General features: G+C 50.1%; 10 protein-coding genes across 13 annotated transcripts; 5 read left to right on the top strand and 5 right to left on the bottom strand.

The window, feature by feature from the left end:
• Nucleotides 1-131: 131 nt before the first annotated feature.
• Nucleotides 132-1,862, top strand: PV09_06289 (uncharacterized protein; the record flags this gene model as incomplete). The annotated part of the gene is made up of 2 exons (XM_016359907.1): nucleotides 132-1,684; nucleotides 1,745-1,862. The coding sequence occupies 2 exons, from the start codon at nucleotides 132-134 to the stop codon at nucleotides 1,860-1,862; spliced, it is 1,671 nt and encodes a 556-aa protein (XP_016212355.1).
• Nucleotides 1,863-2,101: 239 nt separating this feature from the next.
• On the top strand, nucleotides 2,102-3,031 carry PV09_06290 (uncharacterized protein; the record flags this gene model as incomplete). The annotated part of the gene is made up of 3 exons (XM_016359908.1): nucleotides 2,102-2,149; nucleotides 2,198-2,255; nucleotides 2,316-3,031. The coding sequence occupies 3 exons, from the start codon at nucleotides 2,102-2,104 to the stop codon at nucleotides 3,029-3,031; spliced, it is 822 nt and encodes a 273-aa protein (XP_016212356.1).
• Nucleotides 3,032-3,061: 30 nt separating this feature from the next.
• PV09_06291 (uncharacterized protein) lies at nucleotides 3,062-4,318 on the bottom strand. Its single transcript, XM_016359909.1, has 4 exons — nucleotides 4,151-4,318; nucleotides 3,964-4,087; nucleotides 3,777-3,896; nucleotides 3,062-3,693 (listed from the first exon to the last, which is right to left on the bottom strand). Exons 1-4 carry the CDS (start codon nucleotides 4,220-4,222, stop codon nucleotides 3,629-3,631), a joined length of 381 nt encoding a protein of 126 aa, XP_016212357.1. The 5' UTR covers nucleotides 4,223-4,318; the 3' UTR covers nucleotides 3,062-3,628.
• Nucleotides 4,319-4,491: 173 nt separating this feature from the next.
• Nucleotides 4,492-6,467, bottom strand: PV09_06292. Of its 2 annotated transcripts, XM_016359910.1 has the most exons (3): nucleotides 5,997-6,467; nucleotides 5,814-5,926; nucleotides 4,492-5,753 (listed from the first exon to the last, which is right to left on the bottom strand). In XM_016359910.1, exons 1-3 carry the CDS (start codon nucleotides 6,294-6,296, stop codon nucleotides 4,625-4,627), a joined length of 1,542 nt encoding a protein of 513 aa, XP_016212358.1. In that variant the 5' UTR covers nucleotides 6,297-6,467; the 3' UTR covers nucleotides 4,492-4,624. The 2 variants fall into 2 exon arrangements, with proteins under 2 accessions (XP_016212358.1, XP_016212359.1); XM_016359911.1 differs by having other exon boundaries at nucleotides 4,492-5,926.
• A 2,353-nt stretch (nucleotides 6,468-8,820) lies between these two features.
• PV09_06293 (uncharacterized protein) lies at nucleotides 8,821-10,023 on the top strand (the record flags this gene model as incomplete). The annotated part of the gene is made up of 1 exon (XM_016359912.1): nucleotides 8,821-10,023. The coding sequence occupies one exon, from the start codon at nucleotides 8,821-8,823 to the stop codon at nucleotides 10,021-10,023; it is 1,203 nt and encodes a 400-aa protein (XP_016212360.1).
• Nucleotides 9,880-11,544, bottom strand: PV09_06294 (ATP synthase subunit 9, mitochondrial). Its single transcript, XM_016359913.1, has 2 exons — nucleotides 11,359-11,544; nucleotides 9,880-11,266 (listed from the first exon to the last, which is right to left on the bottom strand). Exons 1-2 carry the CDS (start codon nucleotides 11,438-11,440, stop codon nucleotides 10,908-10,910), a joined length of 441 nt encoding a protein of 146 aa, XP_016212361.1. The 5' UTR covers nucleotides 11,441-11,544; the 3' UTR covers nucleotides 9,880-10,907.
• Nucleotides 11,545-11,848: 304 nt separating this feature from the next.
• On the bottom strand, nucleotides 11,849-13,057 carry PV09_06295 (uncharacterized protein). The gene is made up of 4 exons (XM_016359914.1): nucleotides 13,011-13,057; nucleotides 12,517-12,961; nucleotides 12,395-12,463; nucleotides 11,849-12,343 (listed from the first exon to the last, which is right to left on the bottom strand). Exons 1-4 carry the CDS (start codon nucleotides 13,025-13,027, stop codon nucleotides 11,948-11,950), a joined length of 927 nt encoding a protein of 308 aa, XP_016212362.1. The 5' UTR covers nucleotides 13,028-13,057; the 3' UTR covers nucleotides 11,849-11,947.
• A 124-nt stretch (nucleotides 13,058-13,181) lies between these two features.
• Nucleotides 13,182-14,234, top strand: PV09_06296 (PHD finger-like domain-containing protein 5B). The gene is made up of 3 exons (XM_016359915.1): nucleotides 13,182-13,288; nucleotides 13,341-13,515; nucleotides 13,574-14,234. Exons 1-3 carry the CDS (start codon nucleotides 13,272-13,274, stop codon nucleotides 13,706-13,708), a joined length of 327 nt encoding a protein of 108 aa, XP_016212363.1. The 5' UTR covers nucleotides 13,182-13,271; the 3' UTR covers nucleotides 13,709-14,234.
• Nucleotides 14,235-14,438: 204 nt separating this feature from the next.
• PV09_06297 lies at nucleotides 14,439-16,384 on the bottom strand. Of its 3 annotated transcripts, XM_016359917.1 has the most exons (7): nucleotides 16,277-16,384; nucleotides 16,032-16,126; nucleotides 15,902-15,955; nucleotides 15,785-15,853; nucleotides 15,474-15,722; nucleotides 15,314-15,422; nucleotides 14,439-15,258 (listed from the first exon to the last, which is right to left on the bottom strand). In XM_016359917.1, exons 3-7 carry the CDS (start codon nucleotides 15,944-15,946, stop codon nucleotides 15,191-15,193), a joined length of 540 nt encoding a protein of 179 aa, XP_016212365.1. In that variant the 5' UTR covers nucleotides 15,947-15,955; nucleotides 16,032-16,126; nucleotides 16,277-16,384; the 3' UTR covers nucleotides 14,439-15,190. The 3 variants fall into 3 exon arrangements, with proteins under 3 accessions (XP_016212365.1, XP_016212366.1, XP_016212364.1); XM_016359918.1 differs by lacking the exon at nucleotides 16,032-16,126; XM_016359916.1 differs by having other exon boundaries at nucleotides 15,902-16,126.
• Nucleotides 16,385-16,468: 84 nt separating this feature from the next.
• On the top strand, nucleotides 16,469-23,645 carry PV09_06298 (uncharacterized protein). Its single transcript, XM_016359919.1, has 3 exons — nucleotides 16,469-17,489; nucleotides 17,549-23,021; nucleotides 23,073-23,645. Exons 1-3 carry the CDS (start codon nucleotides 17,044-17,046, stop codon nucleotides 23,133-23,135), a joined length of 5,982 nt encoding a protein of 1,993 aa, XP_016212367.1. The 5' UTR covers nucleotides 16,469-17,043; the 3' UTR covers nucleotides 23,136-23,645.
• The last annotated feature ends 203 nt before the right edge of the window (nucleotides 23,646-23,848 follow it).

Genomic DNA, 23,848 nt, shown 5'->3' on the forward strand with positions numbered 1-23,848 from the left:
TTGGGTAAGATAAGGGTCACACCACGGACTCGTTGAAAGAATTTATTCCAAGCAATACGTACCGCTTCGTCTCTTCGTCGCGTTTGCTTCACGTTGCGGGTGCTCGTCTTCTCTCAGCCTTCAACCCCGCTATGGCGCCCAATACGACCTGCCATCTGCCAAACGGCCAGAACCTCACCGTGACGCCCGTCTTTGGTGGGCTGTATTTCAAGTCGAATGAACTTGCTGGGCATCATGGAGCTGCTTTTCCACCTGGATGGACCGTGGTTCTCAATTCTGAGGACTCGGACTCGGACGACGAAGACGACTACAATGGCCGAGATCCCTCCGGCGACCTAGATATCCCGCGCTCGTCGCTGGAACCGCGACCAGTCAGCTACCCAAGCTCTCGGGCAGGGACGCCCAAGTCCGCGTCGAAGCCGCACATGGTGCATCGCTATACGAGGCCAACTTTGCGCTCCGATCACCTCTTCATCTCCTCTATATCGCAGCCCAACAATGCGGATTTCAAGCCCGTCACCTCGCCGTCGAGGCAGATCGCCATGATGTTGTGGGCGACCCTGTGGTGGTATTTCCATCAGCCCGAGCCAGATGCGCGGCTCCATACAAAGGCTTCCGAGCATACGAAGGAGCAGGGTAAGCCCAAGGGCGAGTGGAGGATCAACATCAATCGGGAAGGCGTGTTCAAGAGTAAGGTTGTGCTGCCCAAGCTGGAACGCATGGGCTTGATATCTTCGGAGGAGTCGTACGTGGGCAGCGAGGACGGCGAGAAGACGGGCGAAGGGTGGAAGAAGATGTTTGTGAGCAGGCGGGCATTCTGGCAGCTCGATGCGCGTATCTATCTTTTCACCATGGCCCCAACTTCGGGATCGCCCTTCCCAAGCTCGACCCCGGTGCACTCAAGACCGGGTTCGCCAAACAGACAAGTCGACGAGAGACGTGAGATTGGAGCCTCCTCATCGGTCGGCACTTTCACACCCACCGGTGCAGCTCATCATCACAGCGCTTCGAATCCGTTCCACTCGTCTAGCCACCTGCCCACGTACTATCCTCCCCCACCCACGCAATTTGTTATGACGGACGGAGTCATTCATCCCTTGCGACCAAAGCCCCCAAGACCAGGCGAGACGTTCTACACCCGATACGTTCCCAGTGTCGGACAATACCTCTCGTTCCGTGCTGCATCATCCTCGCTAAAACCGCACGTACACAACGGTCCGGTCAGCAGCCCCCCTCTGGCGGCTAGTATCAAAGAACGCCACTCCGACAGCATTGTATCCACCATGCAAGGCCTCAATATTCAGGCCTGTGACTGTGAGCTACTGCACAAATGGATGAACCAGCCCCGCGTCTCCGAGTTTTGGGGCACCGCTGGACCTCAATCTGTGCAAGACGAGTTCTTACGCAAAGCTCTGAAGAGCAAGCACAGCTTCCCTGTCATTGGATGCTGGGATGGTAAACCGTTTGGGTACTTTGAAATTTATTGGGTAAAGGAGGATCAGCTAGGAAGGTATGCAATTGATGTGGGAAATTATGATAGAGGATTGCATGTTCTTGTAGGGGAGGAGGAGTTCAGAGGCCCTCACCGCGTGAGAATCTGGTTGAGTGCCCTGGTGCATTTCTGTTGGTTGGCAGACAATAGAACGGAGTGTGTAATGATGGAACCAAGGGTGGATAACGAAAAGTATGAGACAATCCCTTCTCTGTTACTGGACAAGGCTGACATTTTTTTTTTCTTTTCTAGACTGCTCAACTACGCGATGGATGTTGGATTCTATAAGCAGACGGAGATTAGCTTTCCACACAAGCAAGCAAATCTCCTCAGGATACGACGGGACGCTTGGAACGCTCCTGTACTATGAGCATAATCACAAATAGCGACCCATCGACACCTTCAGCCTCGTGCTAATACTTGGCGAGGATCAAAGTCACATGTTCCAACCAATAGGATGATCTCATACCGAAAACACCCCACTATCCGAGGTCGGTGAATCGTCTTAGGAACTGTTGCTCGTTATTTCTAGAGCCATATGCACGTAGAAGATTCCCTTTGTGAGCTCGACGTCGAATTTATAACGGGGTTGCTCCCTTGCGTGTCGATATGTCAGCCGAGCAATTGCAGGCTCTGGAAGCTTATTCCGCCTGCGACGTAGGTGCTGTCAGTAACGCTGAGGCCGTTGAAGACTGAGGACAACAGGTTGCAGACGCCTTGCTTAAGCTTGGTGTGAAGGGTGCAGGTTTCCTAACAGATATTAGTGAGTATTTCTGATAGCTAGGCTACTCCGGCCTCAACGCGACTGATCGGAACATGCCAGAGCCCTTGGCGGGAGCGGCAAGGCCCTCGCGGACTCATTCAGTACCTCCAACATTCCTACCCACCTCGACAGAGGCAACATCCGCTGACCTGATCGCGGCAACGACTCCTCCACCTCCCAAGAAAAAGATCATAGCGCCCGTCTCAACAGCCCTGTTCATAGCAAAGGGCTCGGACTCGTTCCCCGATGCAGCCCCGCCGCTCGCTGCATTCACCCAGACGTTCTCCACGGGCTTCAGCAATATCCCCCAGGGCACACCTTACGCAGATCTAACTGCACCAAACACAATTCTCGTCATAAGTCAACCTCCCGGCCAGTCATGTGCAGTTGTTGGAGGCATAATGGCGGCGCGGATGCGTGCGCTCGGTGCCACAGCCGTGGTGGTGGATGGTCGCGTCCGGGATCTGTCCACGCTTCGTAACCTGAGCAGCGACATGCCGATTTGGAGTAAAGGCACAAGCATCATTGGAGCAGGAGCCGAAACAAAGGCCTGGTGCACGAATGTCGAAATACAAGTTGGTCAATGCTTTGTTGCTCCAGGCGACATTGCCATGATTGATGAAGAGGAGTTGGGCGTGGTGGTCATTCCAAAGGAAGATTTGGAAGAGGTGCTGCGGATGCTTCCAAAGCTTGTTGATGCGGACGCGAAGGTCATGGAGGACGTGCTTGCAGGGGGCGAGGTTGGAGAGGCCTTCAAGAAGTACAGAGGGAAATGAGCGAGCAACAGGTTTCGCTTGTTCCCTTCGCTTATGTACGACGACGGTGTGACATAAAATTATAGACTGTAGATATTGGCGACGATGTTACGGCGTCAAAATGGCAAAGAGCCAAGAAATGATTCTGACCTGGCCAACAGTTCCCACATAAATTTTGATTCACTGACAGCACAAATCAATCTCCTTTCGCTCATGCAGGCCTGATCGAAGATTAAGGTAAAGGGTCAGGCTTCAAATCTTCTTTGGGGTCATTTGGTTTTCTGCGAAGTCAAAGAATCAATCACGGGACCCATCCAGTATGGTGCTCACTTAGTGGAGATGTGAGGAAAACAAAGATTGTGTGGTTGGAGAAAGTGACTCATGAAAGCGTTGCTACGAGAGGGAGCCTGAGAAAAGTTACATTGTCACAACATCTCGTCCCGTTCGCTTCCGTCTAAAAAAAGGTAGTTTGTCCTAATCTACACGGTTGAAGACAGCCACATGTGATGCATAAGCAGATTTCTCGAGGAAGAGGATCGGAGAAGATGTTTGTACAGGCGGCAGATGGGGTTGGCGTTGGAACGCGGGCGGCGGTGGCGTCGTCATCGTCGTCGTCGTCTACTTGAGCATCTTGAACAGCTTGGGGGCGGCGCAATTCGTCGCGCAGTGGGCGAGGTGGAAAACTGTTGTCCGTGGTTAGAATTGCGTTTCTTTCTCGTGCACGCATGGGATGCATGCAGCGGAAAAACGATGGCGGTTGACATACATTCTTCAACGCAGTCCTCGTCGGACTTGCCGTCGTTCTCCTCCTGCTTCTTGGTCACCCGCTCGACGCACTCGTCGTAGTGGTGCTTGTACGGTGCGCATTCCTTGGACTCGGCACACTCTGCGTTTCCTCGCGTCAGTAACAAGGCAATGCCGCCATTTGGGCCACGGAACATGTGTCATCGTACCCTCTTCAAGTGCTGGCTTAGGATCGACAGGCTCTTCATCCTCCTCTTCTTCCTCTTCCTCACCGGCCTCTTCCTCATCGCCATCCTCAGACTTCTCCTCTGCATCCTCGGATCTCTCTTCCTCCTGTCCCTTAATTAGCACCCCGTCGACGTTCCTGGTCGATGCTCCGTGCAAGCCGTTTCTCACCTTCTCTGGTTGAGCTTCGGCGTGGACCTCGCCGATGCTCAGCATCTCCGAAATGTAGTCAAAGAGTCCCATCGTGATGACTAGCCCAGATGCGAGCTAAGGAGCGGTCGATGGACGTGTTCTGAAGGCTCAATGGCTGGGAAGATATAGTGATGTGGTTGATCGCTCGATTCTTGAGGCTCGGAGCAAATCGCTAGCAGTTCGGCGTCTGAGCTTTTTGCTTATGTAACCGCCACGTTTTGAGAAAAAGCCTGCCGCGTATTGGACGAGCGACGGCTGTTCAGAAACATGACGGAGAACTGCTCAAGAAATATATTCAAGCATAGGGTAATTGAAGAAACGCTGCTTGTAACCTGGGGCCTATCTCAATATACTAATGAATAAAGATATCTTGAGCTGTAATGTACATGTTGTTGAACTTCGTAACCATTGGAATATTGACATTCAAATCTGCATACGTATATACGTAATCCGTTACTCTGCCGACATAGTTTGTCCTTCGATCTGCTCAACAGCTTGTGTCATCCGTCGATCCGCCATTAATCTCCCTGCAGTGTTGCCCCCAGTCCCAAATCTTTTGAATCCAAGTAGCATTGGTGGTATGATTGTGACCATAGCGATTACGGCTTGAAAGATGAGCGCCTGCTGCATATTGTTCTTGGGTCCATGCCTTCCGCTGCTGTCCTTCAAAGCATTCATGATAACTATGAATATACCGCCAAGGATCTGCCCTCCAGTCCAGCTGACGACGGACGTAACCTCAGGCGATGCAGGCCATGTTACTTCGACCAAGTATTCCAAGGCAACAGGTACCAACGCGAATGACGAGGCTCCAAGAACAGCCAAAATGACATATGGTGCTGGTAGGCCGCCAGTCGGTGGAGCCCAGATGAAAACGAGATAGGAAAGTCCTATCAGGGGCACACAAAGGCGGATCATTAGTAGATACTTCTTTGTTCGATCTATTATCGGCGAAGAGATTGCGGCTGCGACCAGGCCAACCACAATCAATATGGCACCAGCAATCCCGGCTTCGTTCTGAGATAGGCCGTATGGCTCCAGGATTTGGTTGAGCAGCGAAGAAATGGCGTTGAAGAAACCAACGTAAATGCTGAATGCCACAAAGACAAGCCAGAATGACCGGTTGCCGGACAAGGAATTCAAACTTTCAAGAACGTGAGGTTTTTCGAGTGCAGATGAAGCCGATGGAGGAGTTGGTGGCTTTGCCGGGACAAAGAATGACGGCAGTGCTGCAACTGTTGAGATGATAGAAACATACAGCACTAGATTCGGCACATCTGGAGGATTTGCAGCCCAGATAGGTCCTATGAGCTGGCCCAGGGCGCCACCAAACGGATTTGCCAGGGAAGCGATGGCCGTTGCGGAAACACGGCCTCTGTCTGTAAACCACAGGTCTGAATAGCGTGTGGGAGCGGCGAGAACGAAGGGTTGGGCAAAGCCTATAATGACCTGGCCGAAGACGACAACGCCAAAGATGTTGCTTCGAGTGCCGCCATAACGAATCCAGTTTCCGACCAGAATGAGGACAGCGGAGGCGATGATGGAAGGCTTGGGACCAAGATGCAAGGTCCAGAGAGTTACACTTGAGCGTACGCTTGTTAATCGCGCCGAATAAGGTTCGCATGCGGACATCTGTACTCACGGGCTGACCACGGCGAAGGCAAACAAGAAGCCAGTGCTGAGCCAATTGACATTGCTTTCGCTGGTTTTGAAGTAAGTAGCTGTTGTTTCGGACGAAGCCGCGAAAGTGAGCCACTAGGTCGACATCGTCAGCACATTCTGCACAGTGTCCCCGAATCTGAGCTCAACGACCAGCATCACTCACATCCCAGCTGACTATGATGTTAAGAAGCACTAGCTGGAAGAGTCCGAACCATCTCCGCTTGTAGACGCGGTACGAGATCGATTGCGGTTGCGGTGTATCTCCACCCTGTGGCTGGAGCGCCTGCGCGTCCGCCTGGCCAAATGTCGCAGCATCTACGGAATTGCTGGGGTCATGAGCAGAGGCCGATTTCGATTTGGAAGGCGATTTATTGGAATCTGGATCGTCCACACTGTTGCTGCGCACGACCCCCGCGAACTTCCTGTCCGCGGACGGACTTTCCATCCGGATCCAGTCGCGCATCGCGAGTGTCGCGTGGTGGGTGGCGTTGTCTTTGCTCGCGAGCAACGAATCCCGACTGCATCGAGACGGTGCAGAAGAAGACACAGGAGGACGAGAAGGCGAAGTGCAGAAGAAGAGGGGTCTGGAGTTCACCAGTAATATGACATCGCAACGCAACAACGTTAACGCGCCCGTCATGTGGTTGAGAGAGGGATACCATGGCCTGTCGGTAGGAGATTGCACCAGATTAGGGCAAGCGCCGAGGCGTCCACAGACGTCCCGGACTCTACGACGGCTTGATGAGGACCAGTTTGTTTCTCGACACGGCACGCACACGTCTCACGATTTCTAGAAAGCCTCTGCTGTAGTGCCCTGAAACCCGCACGTCCAAAGGCCCATCTCTTTTCTACGTCTGCGCTGTCGATATGCATCTTTTGGTTTGACAGGCGCCTCCGCTCACACACCTGCATCAAACTGCGGCACGGCACCACCGTCCCGCCGTTTCTGCATGTGGTCATGCGAGCAAGATAAACCTCATTCTACTCCTGCTCCGATAGACGTACCGACGGCCTTGGGACTGCCACTCGCAGCCGCGGGACATGTCCGTTGCTGCTGCTGCTGCTGCTGCGCTAAGTTACTACTGCTGCTGCTATGTCAACACACATGACGTGCGTCCCCAACAATACGATTGGTGGCTCCCATTCCGTCTTAAAACCAATGAGCACCAATCCACCGATACAGTCGTCTCATATTTGGAAAAATCGATCCGTGGTTCATGAGGCCTGAGGGAGATTTCCCTCGAAAGTCCAGGATGCTTGACTCTACCGCTCGCGTCGCAAAGGTGGGCATCCAAACGAGTCAAGTTACTTGGCGACGCTCCAATCCGTGATCGGCATCAAGGTCTCATCATCCTTCGCGCAGGAAAGCGGGAACGACATGGCCATTTTTGACGAAGCAGAGCCCTGGAAAACTGCCATTAATGTCCAAATAGTGCTGCCTTCTGGACTGCCTTGAATGATTTTCTCCTTGATTTTTGCGGGCAAGAGCTGACGTGGCATGTTTTCGCTTTTGCTGTGTTAAAAGAAACGCCAGGTATAAGGTTATGTGCTCAAGGGGGCTTTCTTAGAAAGCTTATCTGTAGCGACCAGGAGCGCTGCTTACGATCAACACGTAGATGCAGCACTTACTTTTTTGGTGCCCATCCATCTATCAAGCATTAGTTTCGCAAGAGTGCGGTGCGAGTTGTTGAGAATAAATTTATCAGCGACGATGCTATCTCAGAAATGATCCATTCTGAGAAGTAGGTTACTAGCAAAGAGCAGTGCTCTTCCAAAGTCCTCAATGGATCTATCTTAGTTCCTGCCGTTGACGGCCATCAGATTTATATTCTACGGATATACCAATAGTTATTTGTCGTTCCCGTTTCATGCCTGTGCGATATCTTTGACCAGGAAACTGAAAGCCACGAATCCGTAATTGCTTACCCCTGGGCGTCGTTGACTCCTTCCTCTACCCGACAAGCATCAAAGGGTTTCAACGGGTCTTAAATTTCGCAATGCACAACTGCACTTCCAAGTAAGGCCCAGAGGTTTAAGAATGGGAGAAGTTAGCTGTTTTCAATATACAATCTCAAGTTTTTCCCGGCACTACAACAGGCCAATGGCCGCCCAATCTGGCGGGATCAGAACATTAGTAGGTGGTTTATGTACAGTGATGCAAGTGTACCTTTAATTCCAGTTAAGATGGCAAAAAAAAAACAGTCGCAAATTAAATTAGCAGTAACATCCGAGTTCGTTCATTCATGCGAGACTAGGCGCTACATTTTTGATGAGCATTTTGACGTATCCACAAAATGGTGTAGCTTCTGTAAATCTCATGATGTGCATCTTCAATTAAAGTGTACGAAATAAATTCGCACAGATTGAATATGGTAACAACTGGCCAAAACTCTTTGAGAAACCTCCATCAGTTCCTTCAGCGACATTTTAATACGATTTTAGATGATCAAACAACTCTTCGGTTGCTTTTTTTCTTCCTGCTTACTGGTTAGCCGGCTCGGTGGTGGTTGAACTTATCCAAATGAATGGCGCGGTGAGTCGGCGTAGATATGGAACACTTGCGCAAAAACTAAGTCCACCCAGAACTGAAGCACAGCAGCACAGATATTTGCCCACCGCGGAGAGAAAATCTGAGGTTCTATAATAATGAAATTCAAAGAGTAGACTAGCCTTGGACGAACACAGGTTGATGTTGTCAGCTTAAACCTGTCACGATAATTTTCAGTCTAAAAACAGCAGCTTGATCAACAAGACAAATGTTACTACAATTTCGCGAGGATGACAAAGTCATGCGAATGAAATGTCTATTTTAACTCCGATGTCGTGCGACCACAGGCAAAAAATTGTACGGTCTTTTACAATTGTTCAGCTCGTTGACAGCGGGGTTTGAACAGTCTAGACAACTAGTCTTATGGAACTTGCCGTAGCATATATAAACCCCGTGGTTCACTGTCAGATTTCTACACCAAACTTGAGATCGATCAACCATGCCCTCTTCAGCAAAGATCGCAGCAGAGCTACGCAAATTGGCCGATGAGATCGAGTCTGAAGATCTTAAAAACACGCAGCATGACTTTCACCTGCCACTGGCCAAAGTGCACCAAGCCTTGGACAAACTAAGTAGTCCATTTGAACTAGCGTACGATCAAACATTTGTGCAGCCGCTCCGTCTCATGTGTATTAGAATCGGCATTGAGATGGGCTTGTTTGTCGAGCTTCAGAAGTTTGAAAAGCCGCAAAAAGTCCGGGACTTAGCCATCAACTTGAAAGCGGATCCCAATCTGCTCAGAAGACTAATGCGCTTGCTTTCATCAACGGGTGATCTGTTGGAAGTCGATGTCGATACGTTTCAAGGCACAAAGTACTCTAATGCCATCGCTACGATGCCATTTGTCTCTGGCGAAATCGTGTCGAACGTGGATATGATGCTGAGAGGTGCCTACGCTTTGCCCCGACATCTCAAACGTTGTGGATATCAAGACATAACGCTGAGTGAGCAAGCGCCTTTTCTTGTCGCAAATGGAGGTGTTGGATACTTCGAAGCGGTGGCCCAGGATCCCGTGCAGCAGAAAGCATTCAACGACTTCCAAACCGTGCAAGCACAGGTCGGCCTGGACAACTTTGGAAACAAATACCCCATCAAAGAACGGCTTCTCGATGGCTTCAACCCTTTGAATGGTCCCTTGCTCGTTGATGTTGGCGGTGGACTTGGCCTTTTCCTAAACATGCTCGCCAGGCGTTTGCCAAAACCGTACCAGTTGGTTTTGCAGGACTTGCCACGTACTATCGAGCAAGCGCAGAGTTCCAAACTAGCTGCCAACATAACAGCCATGGCTCACGATTTCTTCAAAGAGCAGCCAATAGCGAATGCTAGGGCATATTACCTGAGACATGTTCTCCATGACTGGCCTGACGCCGAGTGCATTTCCATCTTGAAGAACATCCATCATGCTATGAAACCTGGCTACAGTCGAGTTCTGGTAGAAGAGAGTGTGATTCAGCCCAGAGGGACAAACTCTGCGATCGCTGCATTGGATATGGTGATGATGTGTTGCTTTGGAGCTCGCGAGAGAAGCGAGCAAGAGTGGGCTGAGCTTTTAGAACAGGCTGGACTTCGACTTGCCCATGTCTGGGGTAGTGGCGAGCAAAGGGTCATCGAGGCCGAAATGGCTCTCTCCGGTCGTCTATGACTGATGTACCACAGCTCGGTTGTTGTTCAATTGAAATTTCATTTCCCACCAGTGGTCTCTCTTAAATGAATGTGTTTTCGAAAGACAAATCGTAGGGCTCCTTTCTGTCGTCCAAAGTCATTAGAGTGACTCTTGAAGGTTGCTCGATGAGTCTGGGGCATTGGACCCCCTTTGGCAGGACCTCCGCAGAGAGAACCTTCAATTGACGCTTATCTGCTTGGAGAATGGCATCTACATTTTGAAGCCTTCGATTGCGCTGCATAATTTGAAGCAAAGGTGTCGTTAATCTAGGTCTGAAATAGACGATCCTTTACGAACGCAGTTTTCCAACTTGACGGATCGTTGCATTTTGCCAACGAAAGCGTGACCTTGAACTATGGATGAGGCTGCAATCAATGATAGTCTTCATACATGGATATGATTTATGTACCGTTGCAATGTGCAAGAGCTACATGATGCTCAGTGATGGCCACAACGCAACTGTGACGAGTGGAAAATGCTCGGCTTAGCGGACAGGCTTGCGGGAAAAGTGTGCACACTTGACGAATTAGGAAATATCGGAGGAACTGCAAATGGAAGTAATCACATTAAGGGAGCTTCGCTGATGGGCGAAATTGAACTATCGCGAAAGCTTTTTCATTGACAAAGGAGATGTAGAGCCCCCCCGTCCACTTCTATGCTTTACTTCCACGTACTATACATACAAAGCACAACCCCCATTTTTCCTTGCCTCCGCTGACAACTGAGATGGGATCTAGAAAAAAGCTTGTGTACATTGGCGTCTTGTGTGAAGCCCTTCCCCCGACTCTTTTCTGGTAGCAGCCCCCATGCCAAGGAAACCACAGCAGTCAGCTTCGGCAACCACCCAGCACCGATTAGCCCATCTATGCAACGTAGAGGAGCAAGAAGGACATCATGAGGGCGAACAGACCAGTGGCTTCGGCGAAAGCGAAACCCAGGACGGCATACTGGAAGAGCTGACCACGGAGGGATGGGTTGCGGGCGACACCCTGGATGAGACCACCGAAAACAGTACCGATACCAACACCGGCACCAGCAAGACCAACGGTGGCGATACCGGCACCCTGGATCTTAGCAGCAGCAACCATGGCAGCGGCAGCGGATTCAGCGACGATGCCACGGGACTGGACCATGTTGCGGGTCATGTTGCTGGTGAAGCCATTGCGGGCGCTGAGGAGGAGGCCGTTCTTTGGCTGCTGGAAGCGAGCAACGCGAGCTGGAGCTGATCAATGGTTAGCTGGTGACAATGCAATAGCTCAATGACAACCATTGATGATGGAAGAAGCTTCAATGGGATGAGGAAGAGAAACCTACCGGCAGAAGACACGGAGCGGCTCTGCTGGAAGGAGCGGGCGGCCATGCGGGCGGCGCCGGCGTTGATACGTGCCAATGACATGGTGATGATGTGTTTGATTGTGGAAGAGATGAGAGGAGATGGAATTGGCAGTGAGTGAGGCCCCGTGGTGTTGATTGAAGTATCGGTTGCAGGATTGGAAAAACTGGGAGGTGAGGTTCAAGAGGAGAGCTTTGAGCCAGAAAAGCACGGGCCAGTCACGCCGCGAGCCGAATCCGCCCGGCAAGACACAAAGACGCTTTTGCGCTTAGACACTACGAGAGAGACGAGGGACAGGAAAAATAACGCCATTGATTTGGCTAGATTCCGCAATTTAATGACGACGCAATTCTCTCGGATGCTCAGACAATGCTCGGAATGCGTGTTGTATCGCCTGGACTGGAATCAAGACTCCACGCAGCGAGCATTCTTCTGCATCAGGAGTGGCTGGCTACAGCTTCGGAACAAGAAAGCATCGTAGTTTTAGATATGTATTTCATAATACCCTAGCCAGAGGAATAGCAACAACTGTACGAATCAATCACGTATCGTGGATGTCAATTGTACAGCTTAGTAAATTACAGTGTCTTCATCAGCTTCTTCGACCGTTTCGCCTTGATCGTCGTCCACCGTATCCTTCACTTCCTCCATGGATTCATTGACAGCAGTGGTCGATGACGGAACCGAAGTGGCATCATCCGGAGCGACGCCATGGGCAGGGTTCTCGTCAGTATTATCTTGAGCCATCGAATTCGCAGCTTCCTCATCCTCCGCTCGATCAGGATCCTCTCTGCTAGAGTTGGCTACCTGTTCCTCTTTGTCCGCTGCGTTTCTCTCCTCTTCCTCGTATTGCGCTTTGCGCTTCTCGAATTCTGAAACTTCCCGTTCAATGGTTGCCTTTGCCTCCTCTATTTGGTACTTAATCTGATCCTCTTGATCGGGCGTGAGCTGCCACGGCTTATAGAACTGGCAAAAGTCAACATGGTGTGCATTGTATTCTTAGATGAATGAACTCACTAATCTCGGCTCTGTTTTCGTCCGAAAAAAGTTCGCAAAGTGAAGTAGGTTAGCATGCCGTATCTTCATCTGCTGATGATTAGCACTCCAGACGGTGGCTTGAAACATGTGACAGTACATACGGCCTTCTCGTCGCGCTTTCTCTGTTCCTTTCGCCGTATTGCTTTCAGGTCCTCAAGCCTTTGTTTTCGCCTTTGCGAATCCTCCTCATCTTGCTGCTTTAGTTTGGCCTGCTGTCTCCTCTCAATATCCGCTCGCAGCTTTGAAGCCGGGATAGAAGAGCCTTGAGAAAGCGTACCAAGTAAAGCCCCAAAAAGCCTCTGCCCCCGCTTACGCTCTTCTAGCTGTCTGGTCTTTCGTCGCTCATCCTGAAGCGTGTTGGTATCTGGGCCAGCGGGAGGCGCTGTGCTGTCATTCTGGCTGAGACGTCGTCGTTTTGGCTCGCTATCCGAGACATCGGACTGTCGGCGCTTGAGTGAAGGCTCAGTTTCTTCTGTTTCTTGAGGCGAACTTGGTGCAGGAAGCTCTGCGGCTTCTGGGTCTGCAACACTAGGGGAGGCGAGAGCGCTGCTTCAACTATCAGCGGGAATCATCAGAGTCTTTGCGCATGACTTACGGTGCATCCTCTGCCATGATTTGCCTGCCGCTGCAATCGGGTAGTAGTATGGCCTTGCAGAGCCTTCTGGAATCATGATCCTTCAATCTCGTATATTTGTCACGTGCGGCGCTAGCTCCATCTCGGTAACATAATAGATCATAAAGTTATAATCTACTAGCCCAAAAGCTTTGCAATCATAAATCTTTCATCGTACACAGGTCTGCAAACTCGAAAACCCATAGTACATAACATCTGGCGTTTCTTTGAAGCATTGCAAATATGTCTCGTCATCATCCGTAAGTTGCACCGCCTGTATGTGTATTCGGAGTACACTGACAGCCTACCAAGCGACTTAGTGATGTGCCGCAAGCAAACGGGCATCTCGATCGGCCGCCTCTGCGACAAGTGCGACGGCAAATGTCCGGTTTGCGACAGCTACGTCAGACCTACTACACTCGTGCGGATATGCGATGAATGCTCCTTTGGCAACTACCAAAATAAGTGCGTAGTATGCGGTGGCGAAGTACGTACATTGACTCTACAGGTTATGAAGAAGTATGCTGACAAAAAGAAATCAAAAGGGTATATCAGACGCTTTCTATTGCTTCGAATGTACGCGGCTAGAGAAAGATCGTGATGGCTGCCCAAAGATCATCAATCTTGGTAGCTCGAGGACGGATCTATTCTACCAGAAAAAGAATTTCAGGAATCATTGAGGTTTGATTTGGGGAAGAGAGTTTTGGACACCACAACACAATGAACAGATGTAGTGCGCCGTACCCCATGAGACAGCATTCGCATTTGCCGATAATGCTTCGGATATGCTAGGACATGGGTCTCCGACACCTTGGAAAAGGTGGACGACATCCGGAAGGCCACAGCATGGATACGGCGTTGTCCTCAGCTGAATATCAAAATCCTCATCGGGACTGGGTCAGTTGGGCCAGTGATTATGCGGGACAAACTCAAGCAAAGCAAGCAGAAATGCGCGAAAGGATAGTTGGGCGGATGCTTAGGTTGTGTGTAAGGCTCGCTTGCCGGTTTCTTAAATTTATAAGTGCATGCGTATGCGAAGGAAGCTCGTTTTGAGAAGCGCCCACTACATCCATAAGACTGAGATAGTATTCGATATATACATCCAACAGTCATTCTTCTTTGCGCACATTTCCTAAATATCATTCGTTGCTCATGCGCAGGTAATAATACATAATTATGCTTCAGCGACAATCGATTTTGAGGAGCGCTGTTGTTTCGCTTATTCTTATTGAATTTTTGTGATGGATGGCATGAGGAAAGCACAAGTTGCTTTTATGAACGCTTAGATGAAATAATGATGCGGACATCACAGCTCGCTAATCGTGTCTTTGTTAGGACCGAAGGCCTGTTAACTTATGCTAAGGTAAGAATCACGTGGCTCATTGCTTGAGAACTATTCAAAGCTTGTAAGTAGTCCAAGAGCTTCTCCTCTGCCCGGAGTCATGACCGGTACCTGGGGGAGAACAGGTTGCACATGAGGTGGAAACGTAGGGATTCTAAGCCAAAGTATATAAAAACTCAGAAACCAATAATTTGTTTTGTGATTGTCCACAGCAAACTATGTTGTTCATACTCTCTATCTCAGGTTTTGACATTAACCAAGTAGCTGTCCAAGAAGAATGTGACGCAGATCGATGGGGTGACGTCGAACATTCAGTAGCTAATCGTGGCCTTCGCGAAGAAACAGGAAGGGGCAGTAAGCGGCGTTGCGTGCCTTCGTGCATGATGAGCTTTCTCTCAAACTCCACCTTCACGCGTTCGATTCGTCTTATCGAACAATGCTAATTTGGGAAGATGTGGCTCCTCATGCCGCCTTCTGACAGTCCAGAATACAGGTCGTACCCAAGAGAACTTGACTGCAAAAATGGAGAGAGGCTAGACGCCTCGGACTCAATGTGATGTAAGTCATCGGCCTAAACGGCGCCAAACCACTGGAGTCCAAACTCAAAGAGATTCACGATCAAGTCTCTTCGAGCGGAAGTTTGTTGGAGACTGCTAGGTGCTTGCGATCAGCATGTGGAGACTTTTCGCTTCGTCCGCCATGCGCGGTGAGAAATCCATGTGTTTGTAGGCCAGAATTTCCACAAGGCCGAATGACGATTCGATTAATCGCGCACGGAGTATTGCAAAGCACATCGCATTTGCTGAATAGCTCCACTAGATCATGATTTTTTCAAATCAGTCATCCACGCTTTGACAGCCTTCGTGCTTTCATGAGCCGCCTTAAATACTAGAAGAGCGCGTCAGAACCTACTCAGGAAACAGCCTCCAAACGCCACACTTACACTTGCGCTCCTCTTCATCAAGTCCTCTCAAAAATTCGCCGCCTTCGCCCAGCACGCCTCGTTGATTTCGTGCCTGGTCATCAATTTCCTTGGCTCGCTTCTTGTATGTCTGACGAGTCGTCAGTTATGGTTCCGAACACTTATGTTGTTGGCTACGTACGTCATCCAGAACTTCGCCCAGCTCGTCCTCTTCGAAAAGCTCGAGCATACGCGCGCCTAGTGCATAGAAATGCGGTGCTTGCGACCGAAGGTCTATGACTTTAGGATCAGCCTTCAACGCATTTACCACACGCGGCGACAAGGCTCTGGGCATGTCGAGGGTCAATGTGGACGCTCCAGACTGTGCTTGCGAAACGGCGAGCATTTCTGCAAGCCAGAGCGGCAGTTCTAGCTTTGTGCCCTCCTTGATCTTGGATGGCTTAGGGTTAGCGAACTCCTGTGACGGCAGATTGCCATGGGATACACGCATACATCGCCACCTGCGTTTCCATCGAGATACCCAAGCTTCGGAATAGTCATGTCAAAAGTACATGGCACTTTCTGTGATCCTTTAGTGGAGATGTGCATATCCAACGGGTGTACCCCTACCTGTGCGTCTGTAAGGATCGCGTCAATGTCATAGTAAGAAGGCATTCTGTCCTGCTGCATCTCAAATTAGTGTCCGTTTGTACATCTTTGCGTCGCGTTGCGCGATCTTGGCCGGCGAACGAGTACGAACGCGTGGACTTTGGGCCAGCAGAACAGCACGAAATCACTTATCTCGAACCTGTCTGCAGCTACCAAAGCTAGACAATTTCACGTCGCGCTGGCATTCTGAAAAGTGATTAACGAAAGCACAAAAAGGTGAAGCAGCAGCAGCAGTGTGAAGCGCGACTAGTGGCCTCTGATCGTATCAAGCAGCGCGAAACGGCAACCGGTTTTGAAAGCCAGGGCCTAATCGGATCTGGCAGACTGTTTACTTACACAGATATCTGCAACTCAGTCCGAGCGAGGAGCTCAATTCACCAGGCGGCAGGCGGTGTCGTGTCGCGCGACCAACGCAGAGCAGAGCAGAGAGCAACGGCAGGCGTGCTGGCCCGAAAATCGGACGAGGCTGATGACGCCCATCTTGTAGCCTGAACGCTTGCCAAAGCCTCGCTTATAAAGCCTCGCAGTGACAGGGCCAACACGTACAGCAGCAAGAGCGCACGACATCTAGACGACTTGATGTGCTTTTCGCATCTGCTGATATTTTGGCCGCTGTTGTGGGATCTTGTGTCAGCGTAGTCCGCCGTGCCGTAACGCGCGCATCTACCCAAAGCGCAGCTTCATTCACCCCCAGCCACAGAACTACCAGAGCTTCTCCTGCGGCTGCAGCATTCGTTGTCGTGGAGCTCCAGTTCTGCCTCCTCGTCATTCGAGGAATTCCCGTTGGCTGTACGGTCGAATTCCCTGGATAAGTCATTGTTCCACTCACAAGCGTCTTGCCGACAAAGACAGCCACAGGGCTCCCTCACGTAAAACTGAAAGCGAGCGTTGCTCACAAGACCCGATACTCCACAGCCGTAATCGTCACACACCGCCCTCACCACGCCCAAGAGTCACCACAGAACCTAGAAACCACCTCGTTCGATGTGTGACCGCTGTTCAGTCACTACGTTCCTGGGGATTGACAGCGGCACCGATTTCTACGTCTGCCCCGAAACGACCCTCCTTTGCGACACCCCGCCGTCTTCACCCCACTGTTCACCATGGCGGCGAACGAACGAATAGCTGAACTTGTCAGCGAGTACACCGAACGACCCAGCGCTGACTTGTCGCGCGTCTCTACCCCCGGTGGCGGCTGGCAAGATGATCTTAAGCAACTCAACTACAACTCAGCAAAGCTTGCTCGCACGCGACCTCGTACGTTTCCATACTTCCGCTATCTGCCGTACGAAATCGAGGACCAGCAAGAGCGGGAGCGCAATCTCGAAGAGTGCATTAAGAATCTCTATATTGCCATCGCGGCAGGCGACTTCTCTCCTGGTGCCGTACATTGGACGAGGGAGATTCGTGGTTGGCTTAGTCTGAAATTCGATCTTCCGAGGGAGACCAGAATCAAGCTTGTGAAGCTGTACTATGAGCTCGCACTTGCTCCAGGCCTGGACTATGTCATTGCGGAACGGTTCGCAAGCATGTTCATGGTGTTGACCAAGTAAGCCTCAGGATTGATTGGAGTTTCCGGTTTTTGAAAGAAGGCTAACATCCGTACAGGCGTAAGCATTATCTACGACCGGGCAGAGATTTGACGCTGGACTGGAAGCCTTTGTACAAGGAGCTCAAGTCCTTCGTCTTGCCTAGCGAGACGATTGCGTCCATGGCAAATGCCACCAAACGAAATGCGAGAACGCTCACGAAGCTATGCACGTTCGCACAGCTTTATTTCGATCCTCAAGAGATCCCGGCGATGTTTGAAGAGTTTCTACCTTACTTTTCCAATTCCTTCACAGAGAACTCCTTTGTTGTGGTTGGTCTCCTCAACCTTCTGCTACCCACATCACCGGCACCCGAAGGTCGGCCCGAGCTACAACCGCAATACTATCTGCCGACACTCTTCCACCTATGGTCTTTGATGAATAGGTCGAGGCAGTTTGATGTACAGTTCATTGATATTTTGTCAAGACTGGCACGAGATACTCTCTCCAGCAAGCACGTCCCTTGGTCGGCATATGGCATTTTCACAAAAGAGCAGTCAGCGACTATATTCACGGCAATCTTACGGGTATTGGAAATCCCCGTGGGGCAATCGACAGCGGCGTACTCGCAGTCGGTGGACGCATACACTGGGCTCGCTGTGATTTTGGACCGAGATCAGCGGAAACACCCAATTGCACATCACATTGCACGTTGGATTGTCATGTCCTTGTCTCCAGCTTGCCTGACAAAGAAAGACTCAGTGTTGTCGAATCTAGAAGGGCTAATTCAGGCGGTGGAGACTTTCTTCCATCCATCGAACTCGGGCAATTGGACTAGAACCCTCTCACAGCTCGTCTATTATCTGGCTGACTTCTTTGTCATGCGGTGGAACCGCGAGCGCAGCGGTGAAATGGAAGTGCCGGAGGACCGCAAGCTCAATGATGCTGTCAAGCGACGCTTCGTGCTATGTCTGCGTGAGGTCATATTTATGGGCATCTACGCGAAGAGCGGCACAGCTATGAACTTTTCATTGTCCACGCTGCAAAGTTTGGCTTATCTTGAACCAGATTTGATTCTCCCAGGAGCGCTTCAGCGTATATACCCATCTATGCAAGGACTGGTCGAGGTTCACCGAACGATTTCCTCGATTCGTTGTTTGCAGATGTTGGCTAAGATTATGGCTCGAACAAAGGGCTACCGGTGTCACATTACCACCTTACTTGGACTTGCCCTCCCTGGCATCGATGCAAATGATCTTGATAAGACCTTTTACACTCTGTCCTTCATTCAAGCCGTGGCATACAATATACCTTTCCACGACTTGACCAAAGAAAAGTCTCGCGATGATCCGAGATCAGAAGAGGAAGATTATGACATGATATCTCGTGGTAGTGCTATGAGTGGTTCACATACGCCGAGCGAGGCTGTTGAGGACACGGGTGTAGCCTTGAGGTGGATCACGGAGCAAGTCGATCGATTAGATCGCGAAGGCGCAAACATCGAACTCAAATATAGCGAAGAACTGAGCGACGAGGACGAACAAGCGATTCTGCGCTCTTCGACAACCGAACTTGCAGAGTTTGTGACGTCGTTTTTGGGACGCGTCTTCACACTACTGGAAAACTTACCAGATGCATCTCGTGTGCGTAGCGGATCACCTGAAGAGAACGTCGTAAACACCCTACCGGCGACTTTCACACCTTTGTTAGCCTCGCTTTCGCCTGAACTGTACGATCTGGCGCTCAACAAAATCTCACATTTTGTCACAACTCATGTCATACATCAAGCTAGAGATGCCATGGCATTCATCTGCAACGCGCTGGTGAAGATTAATCCTCAGAAGGCACTCAGACGACTCATACCCGATCTCGTGCAATGCATCAGGACAGAGATCGAGTTCAATGGAGCAGGTTCTTCGAGGACTACTGGCTCAGAAGTCGTTCCAAAAGATCGCGCGCTGGTGTGGAACATCAGCCTACTCAGCATGTGCATTGTTCATGTCGGCGACGCGGTGCTCGAGTTCAGGGACGAACTCTTTGACATTGCAGAATTTATGCAGCAGAATTGCCGAGGTGTGCCAACCGTGCATGTTTCGAACTTCATCCACCATCTTCTGCTAAATCTCACGTTGACTTATACCCTTGATTTCTCGATTTATGAGCCACGAGACCTGGCTAGGGGGTTGACTGCAGCCGATTGGGGCCGTTACACTGATCCGCAGAAGATCACTATCCGATGGCATACACCAAGTGCTGAGGAGGTCGCCTTCGCCATTGAATTGTTTAAGAAACAGGGTGAGAATGCCTTTGAAAGTTTACGAGGGTTGATATCCGATAATCCGCCCGTCAAACGGGATGGTACAGGTAGAGACTGGTCGGATGAAGTGTCAAGAAACCTTACTTTGCTTCGACTGATCATTTCTGGCGTCTCAGTTCTCTTTGACCCCCGTTTCAAAGAAAGTGATGACAGCGACGACGATGACGACGACCCCAGTGACATTGTTGACAGGATGGATGGTGTGTCGATCGATGATGATGAAGATCAGGAGCTTTCGTTGGGGGATGCGGACGATGAAGACGGACGATTGGTATTTTCATACCCGACCGGATATCCTCTTAAGAAGGGTAGTGCCGAATATGAAGACGTCCATACCTTGCGCAATATCGCCGGCCGAGTTCTACACGACGTCCACGACTTCTTGGTCAAACACCAACAAGATGACGTGCAGTGCTTCAACGCTCTGTATAATGCCTATCGTGCCTGGTTCGTAGACGTAGGCATTGAGAGATCGGCCCACGTACTCGACCGCGTCACACGTCTACTAGCGGCTGATATACAACCGTACAAATTTAGTGGACTGCGAAAAGAGTATCCTCGTCCATTGCTTGTTCGACGTGCGAACGTCTATCACTTGCAGAGACTGAGGCATAACGCGGTCCCACGGGAGAAAGATGATCTGCAAGTCCGAATGCTTCTCGATCTTGCCGAGTCAAGTGTGTCAATTTACACGGAGATCCGCAGGACTGCTCAAGGGGCGATCGAATCTGCCGTGAAATGTGTGATTGGTGCAAGACCACTCGTTATTCCTCCTCTTCTCCAAAAGTTAGAAGAGTCTGTCAAGAAGAATGACTTCCCCATAATCAAAGGATGTATGTTCTCCTTGTTATTTGGCAGCTTGGCGAAGACGATTGCGCGAGATTGGAGATACACGCCTCGACTGATCAAAACATTCGTCGAAGCTACAACAGCAGATAAACAGTCCATTCAGAAGCTTGTGGCTAACGCCCTTTACCAAATCATGGATATGGGCAAGCCGCTTGACAGGATGGTCATTTTAGATGAAGATGTAGTTGAGTCGATTGCTCCTGATCTTTCCGAAGACGAGGAAGAGGTCATTGAAAGGAAAATCGCAAATCGGAGAGACTTCATCAAGAGAAGGCGAAATCGTGTCGAGGATAAGAAGGCAGAACTGTGCCATGATCTAATAGAAGTCGTTAAAGGCTCACACTGGAAACAAGCTCAGCGAACGGCTGCCATCGTGGTTAATCTGGGGATGCGCTTCGACAATGTTGCGCCGCCAGAGCTAATTGACCTGATTGTTCGTGGAGCAATTGATCCACATCCTAGCTTGCGTATTCTATGGCACGGAGCTTTGAATGGTCTCTTTAGCATCCTCAGCGCGCGAAGTCTTTGCCATCATGACTACAAAAAGTATCTGCTCATGCAAGAGGAGCTGCCTGACAAGATATATGTTGAAGTCGACGACGAGGACGAAAACTTCACCCAGACATACCTTGAAAGCTTTGCTCATGCCGAGGCTAAATACTATGTTGACTACGACTACCCTGGTTGGCTGGTATGGAAAGACAAATTTCCAGCTTTTCTTACGGAATCTGCGAAGATGGACTACGATGAGGTTGAGACAGCAGTGCGCAATCAGATCGGTAAGATCATGGATCGACATTGGTTCTCGACATTCTTTGCGTACATGAAGCAGGAACCGCGAGATTCATCCGCAGATCGCTTCCGCATGGGCAACGCTCTCATGTTGACACATGCATTCGACCTAGTCTTTTCCGGCACAGCTAGTGCAACCTTCGAGGACATCAAGGACCTTACACAAGCTGTTTACGGCGATGGCAGTGATAAGCACCAACATCGTGCAACTGCCGAGATTATGGGCGCTCTTCTTGCATGCTCTTCAGATTTGCGCAAGGAGCAGCGTAAAGAGGTTTGGGCCTATGTCTTCCCCATCGTACGTGGTCTGTTCCAGGACAATTTGACACCAGAGAACTCTTCTTATTGGCAGACATTCCTGCATATGGTCACACAAGCGAAGGATCCCAGGCGAGCATGGCCGCTCGTTGATTGGTTAGCAAGCTTCAGGCTTGATATGAACACCAGTGCTGCATTCAAAGAGAGTTCAAAAATCAATTTGTTGTATCAGGTCATCTTGGAAGCAGGATGGCACTTCCAGCTTGGCGGCCCCATCCTTGAAGACTTCATGAAGCACTTGGATCATCCCTACAAGAGTGTTCGTGAAGCGATGGGTGTCACACTCGCCGCTATTTATCGAACAAGGTACCATGAATCGTATGATGATGTGAGCACACTCATTCAAGCACAAAAGTTGGCCGGTCCCTTGGGCGTACGACCATACCAACCGACCCAACAATTCACAGAAGCGCTGAACGACACGCTCGAACGACTTGAAAAATGGCGCCTTGAACGTACGCCGGGCCAACAGACTCCATCTCCATACACACAAGCTGGCAAAACCATACTGTTGATGCTTGACTCGATGCTTTCTTCATATGAATGCACAACTTTGAATAAATTCTTCCCAGGTCCACTTTTGGAGCAGCTCCTTCACATGATGGATGTCAAGGAAGATCCTGAGCTTCAAGGTCTGGCCTACCACGTATTCCGACATATGCCCAATGTGCCCCATCGCGCAGGAGAAGATGCCGGGTTCATTGATGCTCTAATCAAGATTGGTCGCGGTGGGGATGCATGGCACCAACGTCTACGTGTTTTAATCTGCATACAAATCATCTATTTCAGACGACTGTTCCTGATTGAACCAGAGCAACAACGCCGACTTTTCGATTGCGTGAGTTCTATGCTCGCGGACAGCCAGCTCGAAGTTAGACTAGGTGCATCAACCACGCTTGCAGGAATGGTTCGTTGCTCACCCGTCGATCTTCGCGACAAGGTTGTCAAGGAGCTCAAGGCGAAGTTCACAGACCTGCTCATTAAAAACCCTCTTCCAAAGAAGCGAAATCATTTGCTTGCTACAGAACAGCGCGTTTCTACCCCTACGCCTGAGCAGAACAGACTGACACTGACAAGGCATGCTGCCGTGCTTGGTCTTGGAGCCTTGGTCAATGCATTCCCGTATACAAGTCCGCCCCCGAGCTGGCTACCGGAAGTTCTGGCAACGTTGGCCTTGAAGGCTGCATCTGATCCAGGGGTGGTTGGTAAAGGTGTCAAGCAAATATTGGCCGAGTTCAAGAAGACGAGGCAGGACACGTGGCATATAGATGTCAAGGTGAGTTGTTTGCCCGAGTTGCCTCCAGACTGACAACTGATCTCCTTGCAGGCGTTCGAGCCGGAACAGCTAGAAGACTTGGAAGGCGTTTTGTGGAAGAGTTACTTTGCCTGAGTGCTCTTACGACTAACGACGAATGATGAAGGAGGTTTATGATATATTCATTTGACGGAGATGACCACTCTTGAGGCCACCATTCAACTTCAAAGACTTTGTGCAGATGGCCGGCAATCATGATACTAAACTATGAATGACGTGAGTTGCGGGTCAATGATTGATCAAAGAAACGGTACATTTCTCTCAATGCCATCCGCTATAGGGTTTATGGTTTGCGATGAGATACTGCGCTGGACAGAGGCTGCCGGCGTGGGTTCACTAATGGGATGTATCCATGCTAACCGAGCAGCTAGATAGAAATTCATGTCATTGAATAGCAATGGCGCGGTGAAACTGGTAGGACACACAGAGAGAAAACATTAATGAACAGCTGTTGGCTTTTTAAATCTTCGTCTAGTATCACAGTTCCTGAACGTTAAAACCCGTCAAACGGCACTTTGTCAACCTTGCATTCAGCCATGGTTAATTGACCTATGTAAGTTCAATTGAAAAGCTGATGCAGTGACCAGGGCTGGACATTCACGAATGAACAGAAAAGGATTCGATTGAATTAAGGTATCAGACCTGGCTTTTCTTACACATCAGGAATTCTGTCGTCCCATCCACGCATTAAGTGTGTCATCATCATTTGCTTTTCTGGACATTGAGCATCCAAACTAGCTTCCATAAGCGAAAAAGAGGTTTAGAAAAACCTCAACTAACCATTCTCA

Source organism: Verruconis gallopava, assembly GCF_000836295.1.
Source record: "Verruconis gallopava strain CBS 43764 unplaced genomic scaffold supercont1.21, whole genome shotgun sequence".
Taxonomy (NCBI): Eukaryota; Fungi; Ascomycota; class Dothideomycetes; order Venturiales; family Sympoventuriaceae; genus Verruconis; species Verruconis gallopava.